Here is a 16148-nt window from a genome sequence, read left to right as displayed (position 1 = left end):
ATCATTGCGAACTCCCTCCCACTGAACTTGTGTGGAGTAAAGATTTGGGTGCTTCTTGCCTCCAGGAATAGATTACGTGAGGTAAGTAATTACAATTCCTCTTCTATTATTATTATTATTATTATTATTATTATTATTATTATTATTATTATTGAGTCGCTTATCGCTGCGCAGTTTGGTTTGTGTTCTTTTTTATTTTCTCAAATCGGCTTCCTCCTACTCATAATAAGTGGCAACATCGCGCTAGTTGAACGTCATTTCCGTTTTATAATCTTCCTAGGGTGGGACAGAGAGTAGATGATCTGCAAATCCCTCAAAATTAAAAATTCAGACCAACAAGTAAGAAGCATGCATATTTTATGAAACAGATTTAGTGATATTCACCTTTATCAAGAAAGATAAACAAATACCTGTGACAATTTACGTACATTATCTAAACTAACAATTTATTTAGATATAAATTAGGCTTAAGTCACACATTTGAATATTAGAATTGCAAGCAAAAATTTTGATTTTGTAATGGTCTTTATAAATAAACATGTAAATGAAGATAAGGTAATAGAACTTGAACTTCCTAACACAGGTGGAATGAACTTGCGCATATCTAATGATTGTAAAAGTTGTAATATAATAGGTATTGGTGATGAAGATGCATTTCTAAGATCCTTAGGTGATGAGCTTGAAAACTTGTTCGATTTTCTTTACTAATCGGATATATTAATTTTGATATACTAAACGAAAAATTCTTGAAGCTACAGATATGTATTTAAATATGTTGTATATAATGGTTATCTCATGTATAAACAAAGCTATTAGAATTACAGAATACACTAAAATTTGCACTATCACATGTTTATAAAACATATAATGCCACAAAAATGTATGTCAGCTATACTCCATATATCAATGACAGAAGCACTATGCCCGTACACCGTACGTTGTTCGTATTTTGTCCCTCAGAACTGGGCTTTAATCTTGTTATGGCTGTGGGAACGAGGCTTTTTTTGGTGTTCTTAGCCCCGTATGTTCTCTTAGTTCTTTCAATCCATGAAAGTGTTTGTAGTAGAATTTGAAAGAATGTACTTTACCTTCTTGAAACTAAAAACAGTTTTACAACAATGTTTATTTATAGTATTGTATTACCCGAAACATACAAGCATGATCTTAATAATAATAATAATAAAAAAAGTGCAGAAATGTATTCTTAGTAATTACCTGGTATATAATAAAATTTCCTGTTTTCTACATTGCCTGGGGGTCCAGCGTAAACCTCACCGTTGAGAACGTATCCGGTACCAGCATCACATAAAATGTACAGCTTTGTACCATATTTATTCGGTTTGTTTTTCATGTACACTCGAAACTGAATACGTCCGCAAAAAGGGAAAATGCCTTCATCAACAGTAATATTTCGTCCTGGGTTGGAACTGTTCCTACATTTTTTCCAAAATAATCTAGGTATGGCGTAACTTTGAAGAGGGGATCATGGTTACGTTTATCTGCGCTTACAAACTTTGAATTGCTATTCAAATGATGCATGAAGAATATTGACATAAACCTGTCATGTCGTCAGGCCTCTTGCAAAACTCGTCAGAAAAATTGGCTTTGTCGACCAATAATCCTCTAACTTCGGTAACTGAACAACACACACATGAATAATAATTGCAAAGAAGTAATACAGATTATAAAGTTTCACTGTAACCCACTTGTGCCAATAGAACCTGGTTTCAACTTTCCTTGACGACGCAGCAACTCAATTTTATCAGCAGCATAACGATTCGTTTCCGATTTCACATGTTTCAACAAATCTTCCCCAAAGAAAATAGAAAAGCAATCTAACGGAGTACATGAAGGATCAGTTGATCATCACTAGACCACCTTCTGTTCTCCCTTGTATATTACTATATAATGAACTTGCACATGGATCATTCTGCAACATGGAATTATCATTTGATACAGAACTACTGTTGCTTTATTCGTCACTCCATCCTCACTGAAAGTTTGGATATTCATCTCCTACATCAATATAACTTGTGTCAGATCCTGACAATTTAAAAAGCACATCTATAATATTGTCGCATCCACATGCTCACGGCTGTGTGTAAAAGCAGTTTTATCAAAGTGCGGATGTCGAGCTGAATTAGAAATTAAATGTCAAAATACTAGAAAAACCAATTCATACCTTAAAACTAAAATAAAAGTAACTTGGAAACTTTCCCGAATAACTTCAAAATTTCGGCCATAAAACCTATATAAAAAGTAAAATAATAATAATAATAATGCAAGTAATTATTGACCAACTTCATTACTCAGCAATTGTTCTAAACTATTACAAAAATGTATAAAAATAAAGGATGCTTTAATGGAACAAAATGTTTTCTCGGCCAATTAGTGTGGTTTTCGAGGTGGTAGAAATAAATGAGATCCTCTATATAAATTTACAGGATTTATTACCAAAAACATAGATAATAATAGAAAAAGGTAATTACATTAGTTTTAGATCTAGCTAAAGCATTTGATACATCAGAAAATTCTGGTATATAAGCTTTAGAAACGTGTAATACGAGGAATAGCGTTATCTTAGTTCGGTACCTATTTATGTAACAGTAGACAGACAGTCCAAATTAGAAACTTTAGAAGTGAATGAAGAACTATGCGGCATTATGTGTCAGAAGGAACCGTCCTAGGACTAGTTCTATTTTTAGCATATATTAATGATTTATGTAACCTAGAAACAGATGAGGATATACAATATTTCGCTGATGATATTTCTCTTAATGTTGCTGTCAATACATGGGATGATACATTCTTAAAAGCCGAACAGAGTTGAGAAAATACCATTATGACTGAGTAGCAATCTGTTGTATTAAACACTGATTATTTTACATATTTGACATTCTCACCCACTTTTATTGGACAGCCAACGAATAAATCACTAAAACTGCATAATTGTGAACGTACTACAAGGTGTCAATATAAACATCTTATTAGAGAATATAAAATATTTAGGAACAAACATCAACAAACATCTAACATGGAATTATTATACTGATTACATAAGTAAAATTTTAAGAAAATTATCATAGAAGCTTTTTCCCAGTGAGAAGTCTTATTAATTTGAGAATATTCTGAATGGTATATCATGTTCATGTACAGAGTATATTCAAGTATGTTATATTAAGTTGGGGTGGTGCTTACTCTACACACTTAACACCGATAATTGTACAGCAATATTTTGAGAATTTTTCTGAAGAAATGACTAGTTGAAAAAGTAAATTTAGAAACTCTACATAAAGGAGTTTCAGTTTTATCTATTAATAAATTGAATATGAAAAACAAAATCAGTTATAATTTATCTGAGAAATAGTGTAAATAAATGGCAAGCAATCGATCATGCATGTGCAACTAGAAGTGTAACACAAAAACACTTATCTACAATGAGAACTAGATCTATAATACATCATCAGACTCGTTATAGGAAGAACAAAAAAAATTAAATTATCGATTCGGATAAAAGACAACAGTAACATGAAAATCTACAAACGTTTCATTTCACAATGGGTAGAATATATGACAAATTAACAAACTGAAACAATATTACAGAGGTAACGGCCAACCTTACATTTATGTCTTAATCAGCTGACTAAAAAACTGACACACAATACAAACATCTGTTCGTGTGAGCATTTATCTCAAATACAAGTATAAATATTTAAATTAATGTTGTGAGTTACATATCCTGGAACGAGAAGATAGGACTTCCGGAAATGCGAAGCCCTATCATCATTGGAATATCAGATATGTTGATTAGTACAGGAAATCTGGAATCCAATTTCTTTTAGGCATGGATGAAAAGACAATGTAAATATATAAAATTTGGATTTATCCAATTCCCATTGAATAACATTTTTCTCACCTTTGGCATTTTGTAAAATTACTTTCAATTATACTCTTATTATAACTTTAGTTACATTCTCTAAACATATACATATTAGGAAAAAATAGAATTTTTGAGTATCAAATTCTAATAGGGTTCAAAAGTTGCGTATTTGCGTGCTAATCAATGAAAAAATAACGAAAAAAAAATCACACTTTGGATCTTCAGTTCGCGCAAACGGCCTGAAGTTTGAAAAAAATGACAAAACACCAAAATTTACCTTTACGCAAGAAATATACAGATTGTTTTTTTTTATTTCTATAGCGTCTAAGTACTTTATTCTAGTTGTGTGAGGTGATGTTTATTAATAATTCGTTAATATGAGTGATTTTATATATTCTTTTTATAATAATTTTACAGCTCTTTGCTCATTTCTCAACGTTCTTTTTACATGAAATGGCCCAGAACTCACCATGAGGAAGTGGGTGCAATCCGAGTTCCATTCACACCCTACCCAACCATCCTACCGATTAGGATGTGCTAAATTAAGTTGATTTAGTAAAGACGTTGCCTTAAATTCAGATTTTTAAAAAAATCAAATTTTGGTATTGTGAGTTTTGAGAGCAAAGTTGCTGCAATATAGCTATCTCTGTTTTCCCTTCTGCATACTCTTCCTGTAGACTCTGTGACAAATTTGAAACATCTTTCAACTTTCTGAGTATGGCATGGAAAATTTAATATGTCAAACTCATGACCAGATTTGTCATACATAAGTTTCTGTTGCCAAGCTTTCGAGCACGGGAGAAAGACAACTTACATTTTCTCCAAGCTCACTATGGTCCATTACTTCAAAATTTATTCAAGGTGCCATAAATGTTCTCACACAGCAATTCAGACTGGACAGTGTGCTCTAGATGTGGCTATAAGAGATCCTTGACTCACTCTTCACTCGCGTTCCTCTCAGTCACTCCCGATGGCTGACATGTGCAAACGTACGATGGTTGTACGTTCCTCAAACAAATCCTGCTAACGAACTCAAAGTGCTTGTAAACTACATGATAAAGACATATCCCCGTCTGGTTCGATAAAAAGAGATATCAGTCAGTGAAATATGGACCTAATCATATTTTGAAGGTATTTGAAACAACAAGACATTTGCGAAACATTAAAAGAATCATCGATCCTGTGATTGAGAGGAACGCGTTCTTCTCTCATCCAGAGAATATATTGTTGGCTATGATAGTGGATGAGAAACAAGACGTACGAGAGTTGGGTTACAGGAGAATGCTAGAGGCCAGAAAACAAGATCCGAAGGGGAAATCTGTTAGGACTTTTATGGCACCTCCAATCAATTTTGATGCCACGGAATACAGTGAGCTGATAGATTGGAGAAAATGCAAGCTGTCTCTCCCTCCAGTGCTCAAAAGCTTGACAACAGAAACTTATGTATGATATCTTATCACTTATATATGACAAATCTGGTCATGAGTTTGACTTGTTTCAATTTTTTTATGCTCTACTCAGAAAGTTGAAAGATGTGTCAAATTTGTCAGTTTGCAGGAAAAGTGTGCGGACAGGAAAACGGAAATGTCTATATTAGAACAACTTTTTTTCTCAAGACTCACAATGCTAAAATTTGATAAAAAAAAACTGATTTTAAGGCTAAATTCTTGACTAAATCAACATAATTTAGCACACACTAATTAGTAGGATGTGGGTAGAACTCGAATTACAGCCACATTTTAGTGGTGAGTTCTGGGCCATTTCATGAAGAAAGCGTTGAGAAATGGACGAAAAGCTGCAAAATTATTATGAAAATAAAATGTATAAAATCACTCATATTAACAAACACAACCTCACACAACAATAATAAAGTACTTAGACGCTATGGAAATGAAAATTAATCTGTATATTTCTTGCGTAAATGTAAATTTTGGTGTTTTTTGTCTTTTTTTTTCAAACTTTAGGCCGTTTGCGCGGTCTGAAGATCCAATGTATGATTTTTCGTTATTTTTTCATTGATTAGCACGCGGATACGCAACTTCTGATTCCTATTAGTTTTTTTGCTTTACCCCAATATATATATAATTTTTCTACATCTGGAATTTCCGATTTACTTTTGTAGTTTGTACTGTTTATTGTAATTTTCTTTTATTATATAACTTATATAACATTGCTTCATCTTCTCTTGCACCAATATATAACTCCAAATTGTATACATATCCACCTTTGGTTTCGGAAAGTTCATAAAGAGAGCCAGGGATGACAACGTCAAGATATGAATTCCCTTGCAGGCGTCTACAGGTTAAAAAAAAAAATCGTTTTCTTCAATTTTGACATTTTCGTGATTTGTGGTAAAACCTGACGTGATACACAACTTTGAAGGCCATTTTCCTAATCTGCAGAAAAAATCGATTCGGATAAACCATTTTATTTAAAAAGAAAAAAAAAGTTGAAAATTTGCTGATTTGTTGAAAGTTGAAAGTTATCAGTGTAATAGAACTTTCGTTAAAAAATCATCTGATCATTTTTCGTACGCATTCGAGTCTGAATCTTTTATTATCTCAACAATTTTTTTTTTCCGGCAGTCGAGACGATCGTGAACGCGATGTTCTAAAACTAGATAACTCCATTGAATGCGAAAGAACAATACGCTCCCGATGAAACTTTGAAGCAAACTGATCCTTGTTTCTTGAGCTTAGAGAAAGAGGAGCAAAATGCATTACACTTGTTATGAAGGAAGAGATAACACAACTGGTTCCTAAAATAATGTTTTGTTCTGCTTCCATCAAAAGGGTTATGTCATATTTTCCTGGACACACGATATAATAAATTCTACACAACAGGACCCATACAAACAAGAGAAATAAAGTATGCATTAAAAATAGAAACATAAATAAAGAAATAAGAGTGCATGTGGCAACAGTTCTTACCCTTGCTCAAGCGAAAACAAAATAACACAGAACAATAAGGTGTTTATCAGTGTCATAAAAGCACGTGCTTATGTGCAATCCAGGTCTCGTGGTACCATAGTATGACAGACGAGAACTTACACATGACAGTGTTGTCATGCTTACGTCTAATATCCTTACACAAGGTCGTTTGAAAAACAACTACTAAAAGTCGCTAAGCTAGTATAGCATATCGTAGGGCAATGATAAATTAAAGGTCCATTTGCAATAGGAACTTAGAGGTATTACTTGTCTGATTTTTTTCTGCATGCGGCGAAGTTGGGAACTAACTTCCTTGTTTACAAGTGGTAGGAGCAACATGGCAGGGGCACTAGTTTCTTGAGATTTCTTTTATGGTCAGGTTTTCGAGAAAATCAAAATATGAACAGAAATATTTTCATTCAGTATCGCTTAACACTGTGTTGATGGTGCCGGCAGGAGAATAAAATAGGAAAATGATATGCATGTTGTACTCTATGAGGGAAACGGGGGTGTTTGACGGCGGAAGATCTAGCTGAGGCATAACGCCTGCTACTTTGTAGAAAGACGTCCTGGCAAGTAAAGGAATACAGAAAAACATTCCTGCCTTCCCTCCCTCACTCCCTTCGTCAAGTGCCAAAACATAAACACAACAGCAGCGCCACTACAAAACAAATGCAGAGACTCGTGCGACGGGTAATACATTTGTGTTAAATTACAACCTTCGTCAGAAAGAAAATGTTCATTACACCATTACCAGAGACATTTTCTGCTAAGTACAAAACCTATCTTAACCAAGACACTTTTCATGAGTAACTCTTTTTCTGCATGAATTTCTGGGTGTCTTTAGTAGAAGACGAAAAGTGGAATACCAATGATATAGGACTTTAAAGGACATCTCTTTTTTAAGATATAAGGGCCTGATGAAGGACATAATATTAGTTATTTAAATCCACTGAACGTTAATAAGTATGGAGCCCAACTTTATAGACCCTCAAAATTTATTTCCTGAAAACTTTAGGAAAAAACAGATCCTCCCATTGGTAAAAAAACTATCGTCAAATATCTTATTATTTTTGTCTTATGATTGGCAACTATCATTTCCCGAAAGAAATGTTAAAGACCCTACAGAATTGAGTATTTCTTCATTTTCTTAGAAATGTCAAATGCACGACTGTGTCTTTAAAGTATATATGAAAATAGAAGTCTTAAAATCTGCTCTAAAAATTCTGTAAAGTAACTTGTTTCTGTGTGACTAATTCTATGCGAATTTATTATCCTTAGGATAAAATGTTAGCTCATTCTCTGGACTTCGGTGTACTGGCTATGCTCAAGGAGAAAATCAGAAGGAAGTTTCAGGCGGCTTTATGATGCATTACTCTTGTTTTATTACCACACGAAAATAAAGAGAAAGGTGAAATTTAACACCTTAGATACACTTGCTAGTTTACAACGGTTGGTTTTGAAAAGCTCAGATTGCATTGGTTTAAAATTTCTGTAACAGGCTTTATCACGAAAGCTTGTAAAGAAAAGTTACGTTTACTTAAAGCTCAATTTCCTAAAAAAAAAAAAAAAAAAAAAAAAAAAAAAAAAAAAAAAAAAAAAAAAAAAAAAAGATTTTTGTGTACGTATTTGAATTTCAAAAACTCACCGTTGTACAAGTGTAGTTGTTTTATGTAATTCGATATTGCGTGAAAACATCGATATTGCTACCTACCGTTTCCCTCGGGTGCTGGCTTCCGGAGAATTCCCTAAGAAAACAGCTGATAACAATTCTGGTCCAAGCTCATGCTCTGTTCAGACGCAGATTGATGACAGCAAATACAACAAGTGATTTGACATGAGCAACGTTGGTGCTTTTGAGACTCAGGTTGGATTATACTTTTGTGTATGCATGCGTATACATATACGCGACTGGTAAGCCGACTGCTCGCAGGAATTCATACACACATGAATGAAGACGATAGAATTTCCTTAGATGAATTCTTATTTATTAAATAGGCATATATGTGGATACTGAGTAGAACGAGAAATATTAACAACAAACAAAATTTTCACTTTACGGAGCTTAACCGCTCAGACAGAGGAAATTGCACTCACGCAATTGAATAAACGAAATAATGAAAAATAAGACACTTAATATTGCATGATAGGCGTAGATATGCACACACTCTATAAAAACATTAGAAACATAGCCCTTCTATTCAATATCACTTGCACTATAAATTGTTATTCGCACTATGAGAGTTTTACTGCGTAATTTAAGACAAGGGGAATGGGAGAGATACGGGAATCACTAATCCATAACGAAATTTCTTGACTCTGAAGAAATGCTGTATTCTAAAAGACGATTATTCACTTTTTGTTCAACGCCAAAATAAGATTCCTAGCACATATTTAATTATATTTCGTACTCCTATATTAATACATAGGTAAAACGTTTTTCTAAACTTTTCGTTCCTCCTTGCTATGAAGACTTCCGTCGACTTCCTGCTTTTACCAACGCTTGGGAACATCCCGTTCGCTATACTTAGGGTTGGTAGTGCGTTATGCAAAATAATGAAGAAGTGTTAAAGTTTTCTGCATTCTTATACAATACAAATACGACGACGGTATAATTGAGAGCACTGGCAACACATGTTTCGGTCCCGTGGGAATAAAACTTGGAAGTGATAGTCAAAAAAAGTGTTGCACTCTGAACTGGTAGATTCCCTCCATGACTGTTAGATTTTTTTACACTACTATTATACATAAAACAGTTCAGAGGGAATGAGCGAACGTTGGTAATTGTGTGAATGAGTCATTTCACCTACGACTCCTACAAGCCATGAACACTGTTCTCACGGTAGGAAGGATGACGCAGTATGTGCGTGTGAGAGTACAACAGACGACGAGAATTCGTTCACACACAATATCAACTTCGTGTCCAAAAATATTCCCAACCTTAATAAATGTCGTTAAGAAAGTACATAGAAAATAGTCATAGTAACGAAAACTATAAGTTGGTAACTATTTTTAGGGAAAGAAAAAAACATGAGTTTGCTGCTACGATGTACTTTGTCCAGACGATAAGCACTGTATTGGAAAACAACAAGTCCTTTGTTCCACCGTGAGAAATGATAAAAGCGACTGAGGAACACCTGCAGAAAAAGTTGAATTTCTCACCAGCAAGAAAAATAGCTTCTCTTTTCTATGAGTAAAATAATGATTTCGTTGCATGAATAAAAGTTAAAAAAAAAAAAAAGAAAAAGAAATACACTGTTCGTCCAAAAACAATCTAGTGGCCAGGCAGACGGTCACAATATCAATGTTGAAACCTTCAGTGAGCCCTCTTTCGTATTTTCGCTTTTTGTTCTTTGACAAAGCTGTGTTTTGTTAATTCTGTTATGCGTATGAAATATTGGAGTGCTTCGACTGAGCTTGAATACTATTATATGGACTTCATGTATAAGGAAACTTATTACAAGAGACATATCATTATCCCAGAAGTACATATGACTCATGTATTTTTTTTTTTAATTTCATATTCTGATATACGTATGTAGGAATCGATTATTTAAAGAGTAGTGATATTGGTGTATGTTGGTATATATCAGCTTAAAAATGATTGAAGTGAAAGGTACGATCACGCCATAACGTATTACAATCTTATCCATTAGTGTCTTACTTGGTCAATTGAAACCATTTGGTTTTATTATAAAATGCACATATTATTTTATTTTCACTATTTACCTTTTTATATTCCACACCTCTTTTTATTACACTATTCATAGGTATAAACTACAGAACTTTGATTTTTCCTCTCCATCGAAAACAAAGGCAAAGGTGTTCATACCGTGATTAATTCTATTAATCTGCTTCTAAGGAGTATCCACTGATAATAATAAAATCTGGTCACTCAATTTATAATTAAAGAAAAAAAAAAAAATGAATCGTCTAGTGTCTTCGCGAAAAATACAAGGCACATTACTTCCATGACCATATTTGTGCTTTAAGGAAGTAAATTAAGTTCCAGAAACAAATCATGCAGTGAATCACATGACACACATCGAAATGAACTGATAAACGTTAGCTTTATATAACATAGGAACAGTGATATATAAGGAGGTTTATCAACTTGGTGAACTGTTGAGACAATTTAATGGGCAAGATGAATAAATTACAAAAATTTTTAGAGCATCATTCTCAACTTGGAATTGTCTGCAAAACTGCGATGGAAAATCGCATTTTCATTTTTTGCAGTATCCTTCGCTCAGCCATATTCCACGGAGTTTATGACCGATTAAAAGCTTACATCAACATAAGAAATTACACATATCAATCAAAACTCTCGGAAGTACTTCTACCCAGTTTGTCAATAAATAAATAAAATAATAAAAGAAGACGCACTTACCGCCTGCATAGGCTTCCATAGTACAGGAAAGGAAGTTACTCGTGAGTGTTAATTTCTAAAGAAAGTTGTACTCAAATTACTTATATTCCTAAATCCATGTTAGCTTTGGGTAACAATGATAAAATCTTTACTAAAGAAATAGAAATGATTTTAATACATCACACTTCTGTACTACATGTTCGTTGCTTCTTCACACAAAACAGTGGTTTGTGAAATTTTCATACAGCTCGGCATAGACTACATTAATGTACGGATCTTCGAGTTGTTAGACATTAACATGAAGTTACCCATTTATTATTATTATTTTGATAGTGTCAATTTAATGGCAATCATAGCAACGAAGCTGTCTAGTCACTTACAAATCCATAGAGTGATATGATTGTAATATGGTTCTTGCTCTCAAGAAAACGATTCTCAAATGAAGAATAATCCTCAAACACTTTACCATGCTATATGCAATGCAACCTATCCGTTTTAAAGAAACATATCATAAGTCTTATAAGGGTTAAACAGTACTTTTTATTTATTTATTTTTTTTTTTTTCAAAATTTTCTGGACTCCTACGTAAATTAATTCTGAGAATCGAATCGTCTAGGTCACAAATTGTGGATGTGATCACAGCAAGGCCAAATCGTGAACCAAATTAGTATCTCGAGATTGCGCATAGACTTTCTGATAATCCTGCGCACCATGCACTTATTTCGAACACCGGTGAAAAAGAATACACTCTGTCCAGAATCAGCTTAGGTGGGTTGGTGGCACAGTTCGGTTAGAAAATGAAGCGTAACGAATATATTAGTAATTTGGCAAACACTTAGAGAGACAGCAGTGAAAATAATAATGATTGATTATTACGCTATTTTTATCGCCTCACAATTTGTAACTTTTAATCGAGATTTGGATATGAGACTTTTTCGCCTCATGTGATACAAAAGAAAAGATTTATATCAAATTTTGAGCAAAGTGCTGTATCGCCGTACCAATTTATGAAACTTGCCGGGTGAATTGGAGAATTCATTTTGCTCTTTGAGGAAGAGTAAGTGAAAGTCAGGCTACAGGAATAATTGAGGTAAGCAAATGGCTGTTCTTGATGTTGCAAGCTGTACTATATGTGAAGACGGAACGGACTATTTGGCAGAAAGGTACACTTTTTATGATTTACTGATGGGAAACACAGTGTGGAAACGTTGCGTAAATGACAAGATTGTGACACATTGTGTTTTGAGTTTTACGTCCTACGAAGTGCTTGAGTTTCATCGAGTCTACAAAAAAACTTCAGCTGTTGAAACTGTTTGAAAGGCATGTTCTACTAAACAGGCGAAATGTATGTAATAAGTATGTAAACGTATTGAAACTACAGAAAAGAATACGAACATATAATCTAACCTAATTTAGTTCATTTCTGAATTTTTTTGAATGACATTTAGGATCTCCATCAAAGCTGTGAAACACATAAGGCATGCATTTTATACCATATGAATTTTTCCAACAACCCTCACTCATGCGTATACCCACAACCCTGACGCGCCTACTCCCTACGGATGCACCCAGTCCCTCATCCACTGACTCCGTTCGATAGGATTCGTATTTTTTGCTGGCTATCTATCACACATTGGTTCATGCTTTATGCAATAGTTTTTATGCCATACGTCCCCACTACATTTTGACTAATAACCACTAACAAGTTAGCGAGGGTCACAGCCTAGTAACTTGAGGGAGAAACTAAATAATATAATTTTCGTCTGGCAAGATGATACAGAACTAATTCTCGAATTTTCAGTTCAGTGCTACTAAAGTATACTGCGAAAGACAGGGATGTACAAGCAGTAGTCCAATCAATCCTAATTCTACGGAAGGACTTTTAACTTTTGAATTGGATTTGACATTAATGCGGCCTTCTCCAGAAGTGCTGGCATGCTCCAGTCGATTCTTCGCATTAAAATGCATACGAATCCTTGGGGAAGATCAGAAGAAAACAAATGAGCTTCAGCTTGATTGTCTGAGAAGAATCCTTATTCTGTTATGTACCTACTTTGTATATTAGCTTTTTACGTTTCTTTCTTTTCTGGGAACGAATCTTTGATGTTCTTCACCGATTACCATTGTTTGCTCCTAACAATATCAAAGAACTTTAACACGATGTTTTCACCCTGACTAAGTGTTTCTTTTTTGAATACAAAATCTGCCAAATAATTAATTATATCCTTTTGCCTACTGTACGTTGGTAGTGATTCCCTTACCTCACTCCACGTTTGTCCAATGGTAATCATGTGAGGTGCGTTTTTATTATGAATGAAATTTTCATTGCATTTCACTATTATATGTTTATATCCTCTAAGAGGGATTGTTTTATACCCTGCCCAGCAGTTGCTCACAATAGTCGTTCCTGGTTGAATCCATTTTTCTACGAAAGATATCACAGTTTTTTCTTCCTTTTCCGGAACAGGAAGCAATAATAATTTTCCAGACGTCCTTTCAACGGCTCCGAGCACCCACTGTCCCTTCGAAAACTTGTTCATATCTATCTCAACAATCTTCCCCTTTCCGCCAATTTTTTTGCTATTGCGCATCACGTAATCAACTATAGTTTTCTGTACAAGATCCCTCCACAGAACAATTGTCACTCCATCAATTCTGTACTCCTCTTGAATTCTCTGAACACTTGTGCCTACTAATATTTCGTACGTGAGAATGAGTATCTCTGAAATTGTTAACTTACTTCTAGCAAACCACGACTTTGTCCTTATACTAATTTTCTTTCGGCATCTTTTTATCACATTCTTTTTGCGCTTCAGTTCTCTTTTCCACTTTCCACAATACCATTCTACTCCGTCCAAAGTTTGGCTTCTTTTTAGTAATTTCATATCTTCGCCACATTTATCGCACTTCACCCGTTTCTTCAGCAGGCCACTTTCCATGCAAAATTCTATCAAGTACTTTCTATTCATGCTTAAGAATAATATAAAAGATAAGTTCGGTATTCCTTCACGACCTATGCATTTTTCTTTCACAATACTTGGTAGATTTAGTTCTTGTTCGATAATCCGTTGGTATTTGTATACTGTAGATGACAAATCGTCCATACTTCTAGGTTGTCTTGTCTTGTCTTGACACCATTATCGGTCAAATAGGTAGGTGCTCAAGCATTAAAGTTATGTGTGCTAAAAGTGCAAAATTGTCTTATGTGTACTTCACACGGGGATTTTATTATTCAGGAACAAAATGGAATAAAATAGAGGACACAATTGGGAAGAAAGGACGCAATCGGGAAAAGGCCAAAATCGGGAAAAAAGTTCAGGCAATGAAAGAGGGCTGAAAGCCAAGTTGAACAGGGCAAAAGTTAGAGAAAAGTGGGAAGTGTAAAATTTAAAAAGAAAGAGTATAAAAAAGAAGGGGAGGTATGTACCAGGGGCGGATTCAGGAGGGGCGATCGCCTCCCCAGAAGAGGAAACTTTCTTATTTCATATATAAATAAATCCATCCATAAAAAGTTTTCAGCTCTTAAAAGTAGCTCTAAGTAGCAGTATTACTACCGACCGCCCCCCAGAAGTCCGTCCTGGATCTGCCCGTGGTATGTACATGTAAATGTTAAAGAAAGTGTAAGTGTAGTTTAGGTGTATAGGAAATCCCTCTCAACTCTCTTTCGCACAGAGCACTACCACACCCGAGGCACTCGTATTAACGGCCACTGTCGAACGAACTCTTAGATTGCACTGCTAGTAAAAGAATTGATGACAGCGTTGTCAGCTCGGAATTATTCCGAAACCTGATCAGAATTATGCTAGATTCGGTCAAAGGAGTTTTAAAAAAATCTCTAAAATTAAAAATAACAACTCAGGACGTAGAAAAACCTTTCTATTTTCTCTATTAGTTCCAGAGATATGTGAAAAACTGATAGGGGTCAAGTTCACGCTGCCCCTCCTACTTCAATCGCAAACGATGGGATTAGTCTCATTGGTTAGTGCATCATTTGTACTCGTTTGTGGACAAAACCCCATCGTTTGTGCTTTATTAGTTCTAAAGATATAAGCGAATAATTGGTATGGTAGGTTCACACTGGCCCCCGACTTCATGCTGAAACGATAAAAGTAGTGTCGATCGGTAGTGCTTCGTTTGTGCTCCTTCGTGAATAAAGCACCATCGTTTGTACGTCAATAATCCCTGAGTTATAAGCCAAAAGCTGAAAATAGAGTTGGAGACCGGATACAATTTTTTGTTATTTCTTTTCAGATAAAATGCTTTCGTTCTTTTACATGAGAAGCAGAAACGATGGGATTGATGCCATTGGTTAGTGCATTGTTTGTTCTCGTTTGTGTTTTAACAGATTCGGAGATATGAGGGAAAACTGGTAGGAGGGTTGCGTGAACTTGGCCCCCCGACTTCATATATACAAGATGAAAATAATGTCGTTCATATTGTATTGTCTGCGTTCATTTGTAAATATAACCCCATCATTTATGCTTCAATAGTTTCTAAGATAAAATTGAAAACTGAGTTGGAAACTGTATAGAAGTAGCTTGATTTACAAGTTTCAAAAAGAGAAACTGTGTGTGGCGAAACAAAGAGCATGATTCATAGTTTCATATTTTACATTCGTGTGCCAACTGCCACGATTTATACATATATTTTTAAATTACACCAGAAATTAATGTGATTATTGTTGATAGAAAATTAGCTAATTTGTAGTCCTATTATGAAATGTGGCCATGTGCAGTAGTTTGCCATCCACATAAGAAGTAAAAAAGGCAGTTTCGGCTGGAACCTAGTACCTGTTTCTCGATTTTGCAAGGCAGTTTTGGCTGGAACCTAGTACCCGTTTCTCGATTTTGCATCCCGATACCAAATTATCGGTGCTGGATTCGGGTATCCGATTCTCGGTTCCAGATCTGGTACCCGATTCTCGGCTCCCGATACAGGTAACCGATTCTCATTGGATCTGGCCAACTTG

General features: G+C 34.7%; 1 protein-coding gene across 1 annotated transcript in view; it reads left to right on the top strand.

The window, feature by feature from the left end:
* Positions 1-270: 270 nt before the first annotated feature.
* LOC145675514 (pyridoxine/pyridoxamine 5'-phosphate oxidase-like) overlaps positions 271-16148 on the top strand; it is a 79379-nt gene continuing 63501 nt past the window's right edge. The window contains exon 1 of the mRNA XM_081745968.1: positions 271-339. Within this exon, the coding sequence (XP_081602094.1) occupies positions 298-339 (42 nt within the window). The 5' untranslated portion in view covers positions 271-297. The remainder of the gene's footprint in view (positions 340-16148) is intronic.

This window comes from Thermobia domestica, chromosome 18, assembly GCF_964235325.1.
Source record: "Thermobia domestica chromosome 18, izTheDome1.hap1.1, whole genome shotgun sequence".
In the NCBI taxonomy this organism is placed as follows: Eukaryota; Metazoa; Arthropoda; class Insecta; order Zygentoma; family Lepismatidae; genus Thermobia; species Thermobia domestica.
The sequence above is the reverse complement of the archived record's forward strand: the minus strand, read 5'-3'. Positions and strand labels throughout refer to the sequence as shown.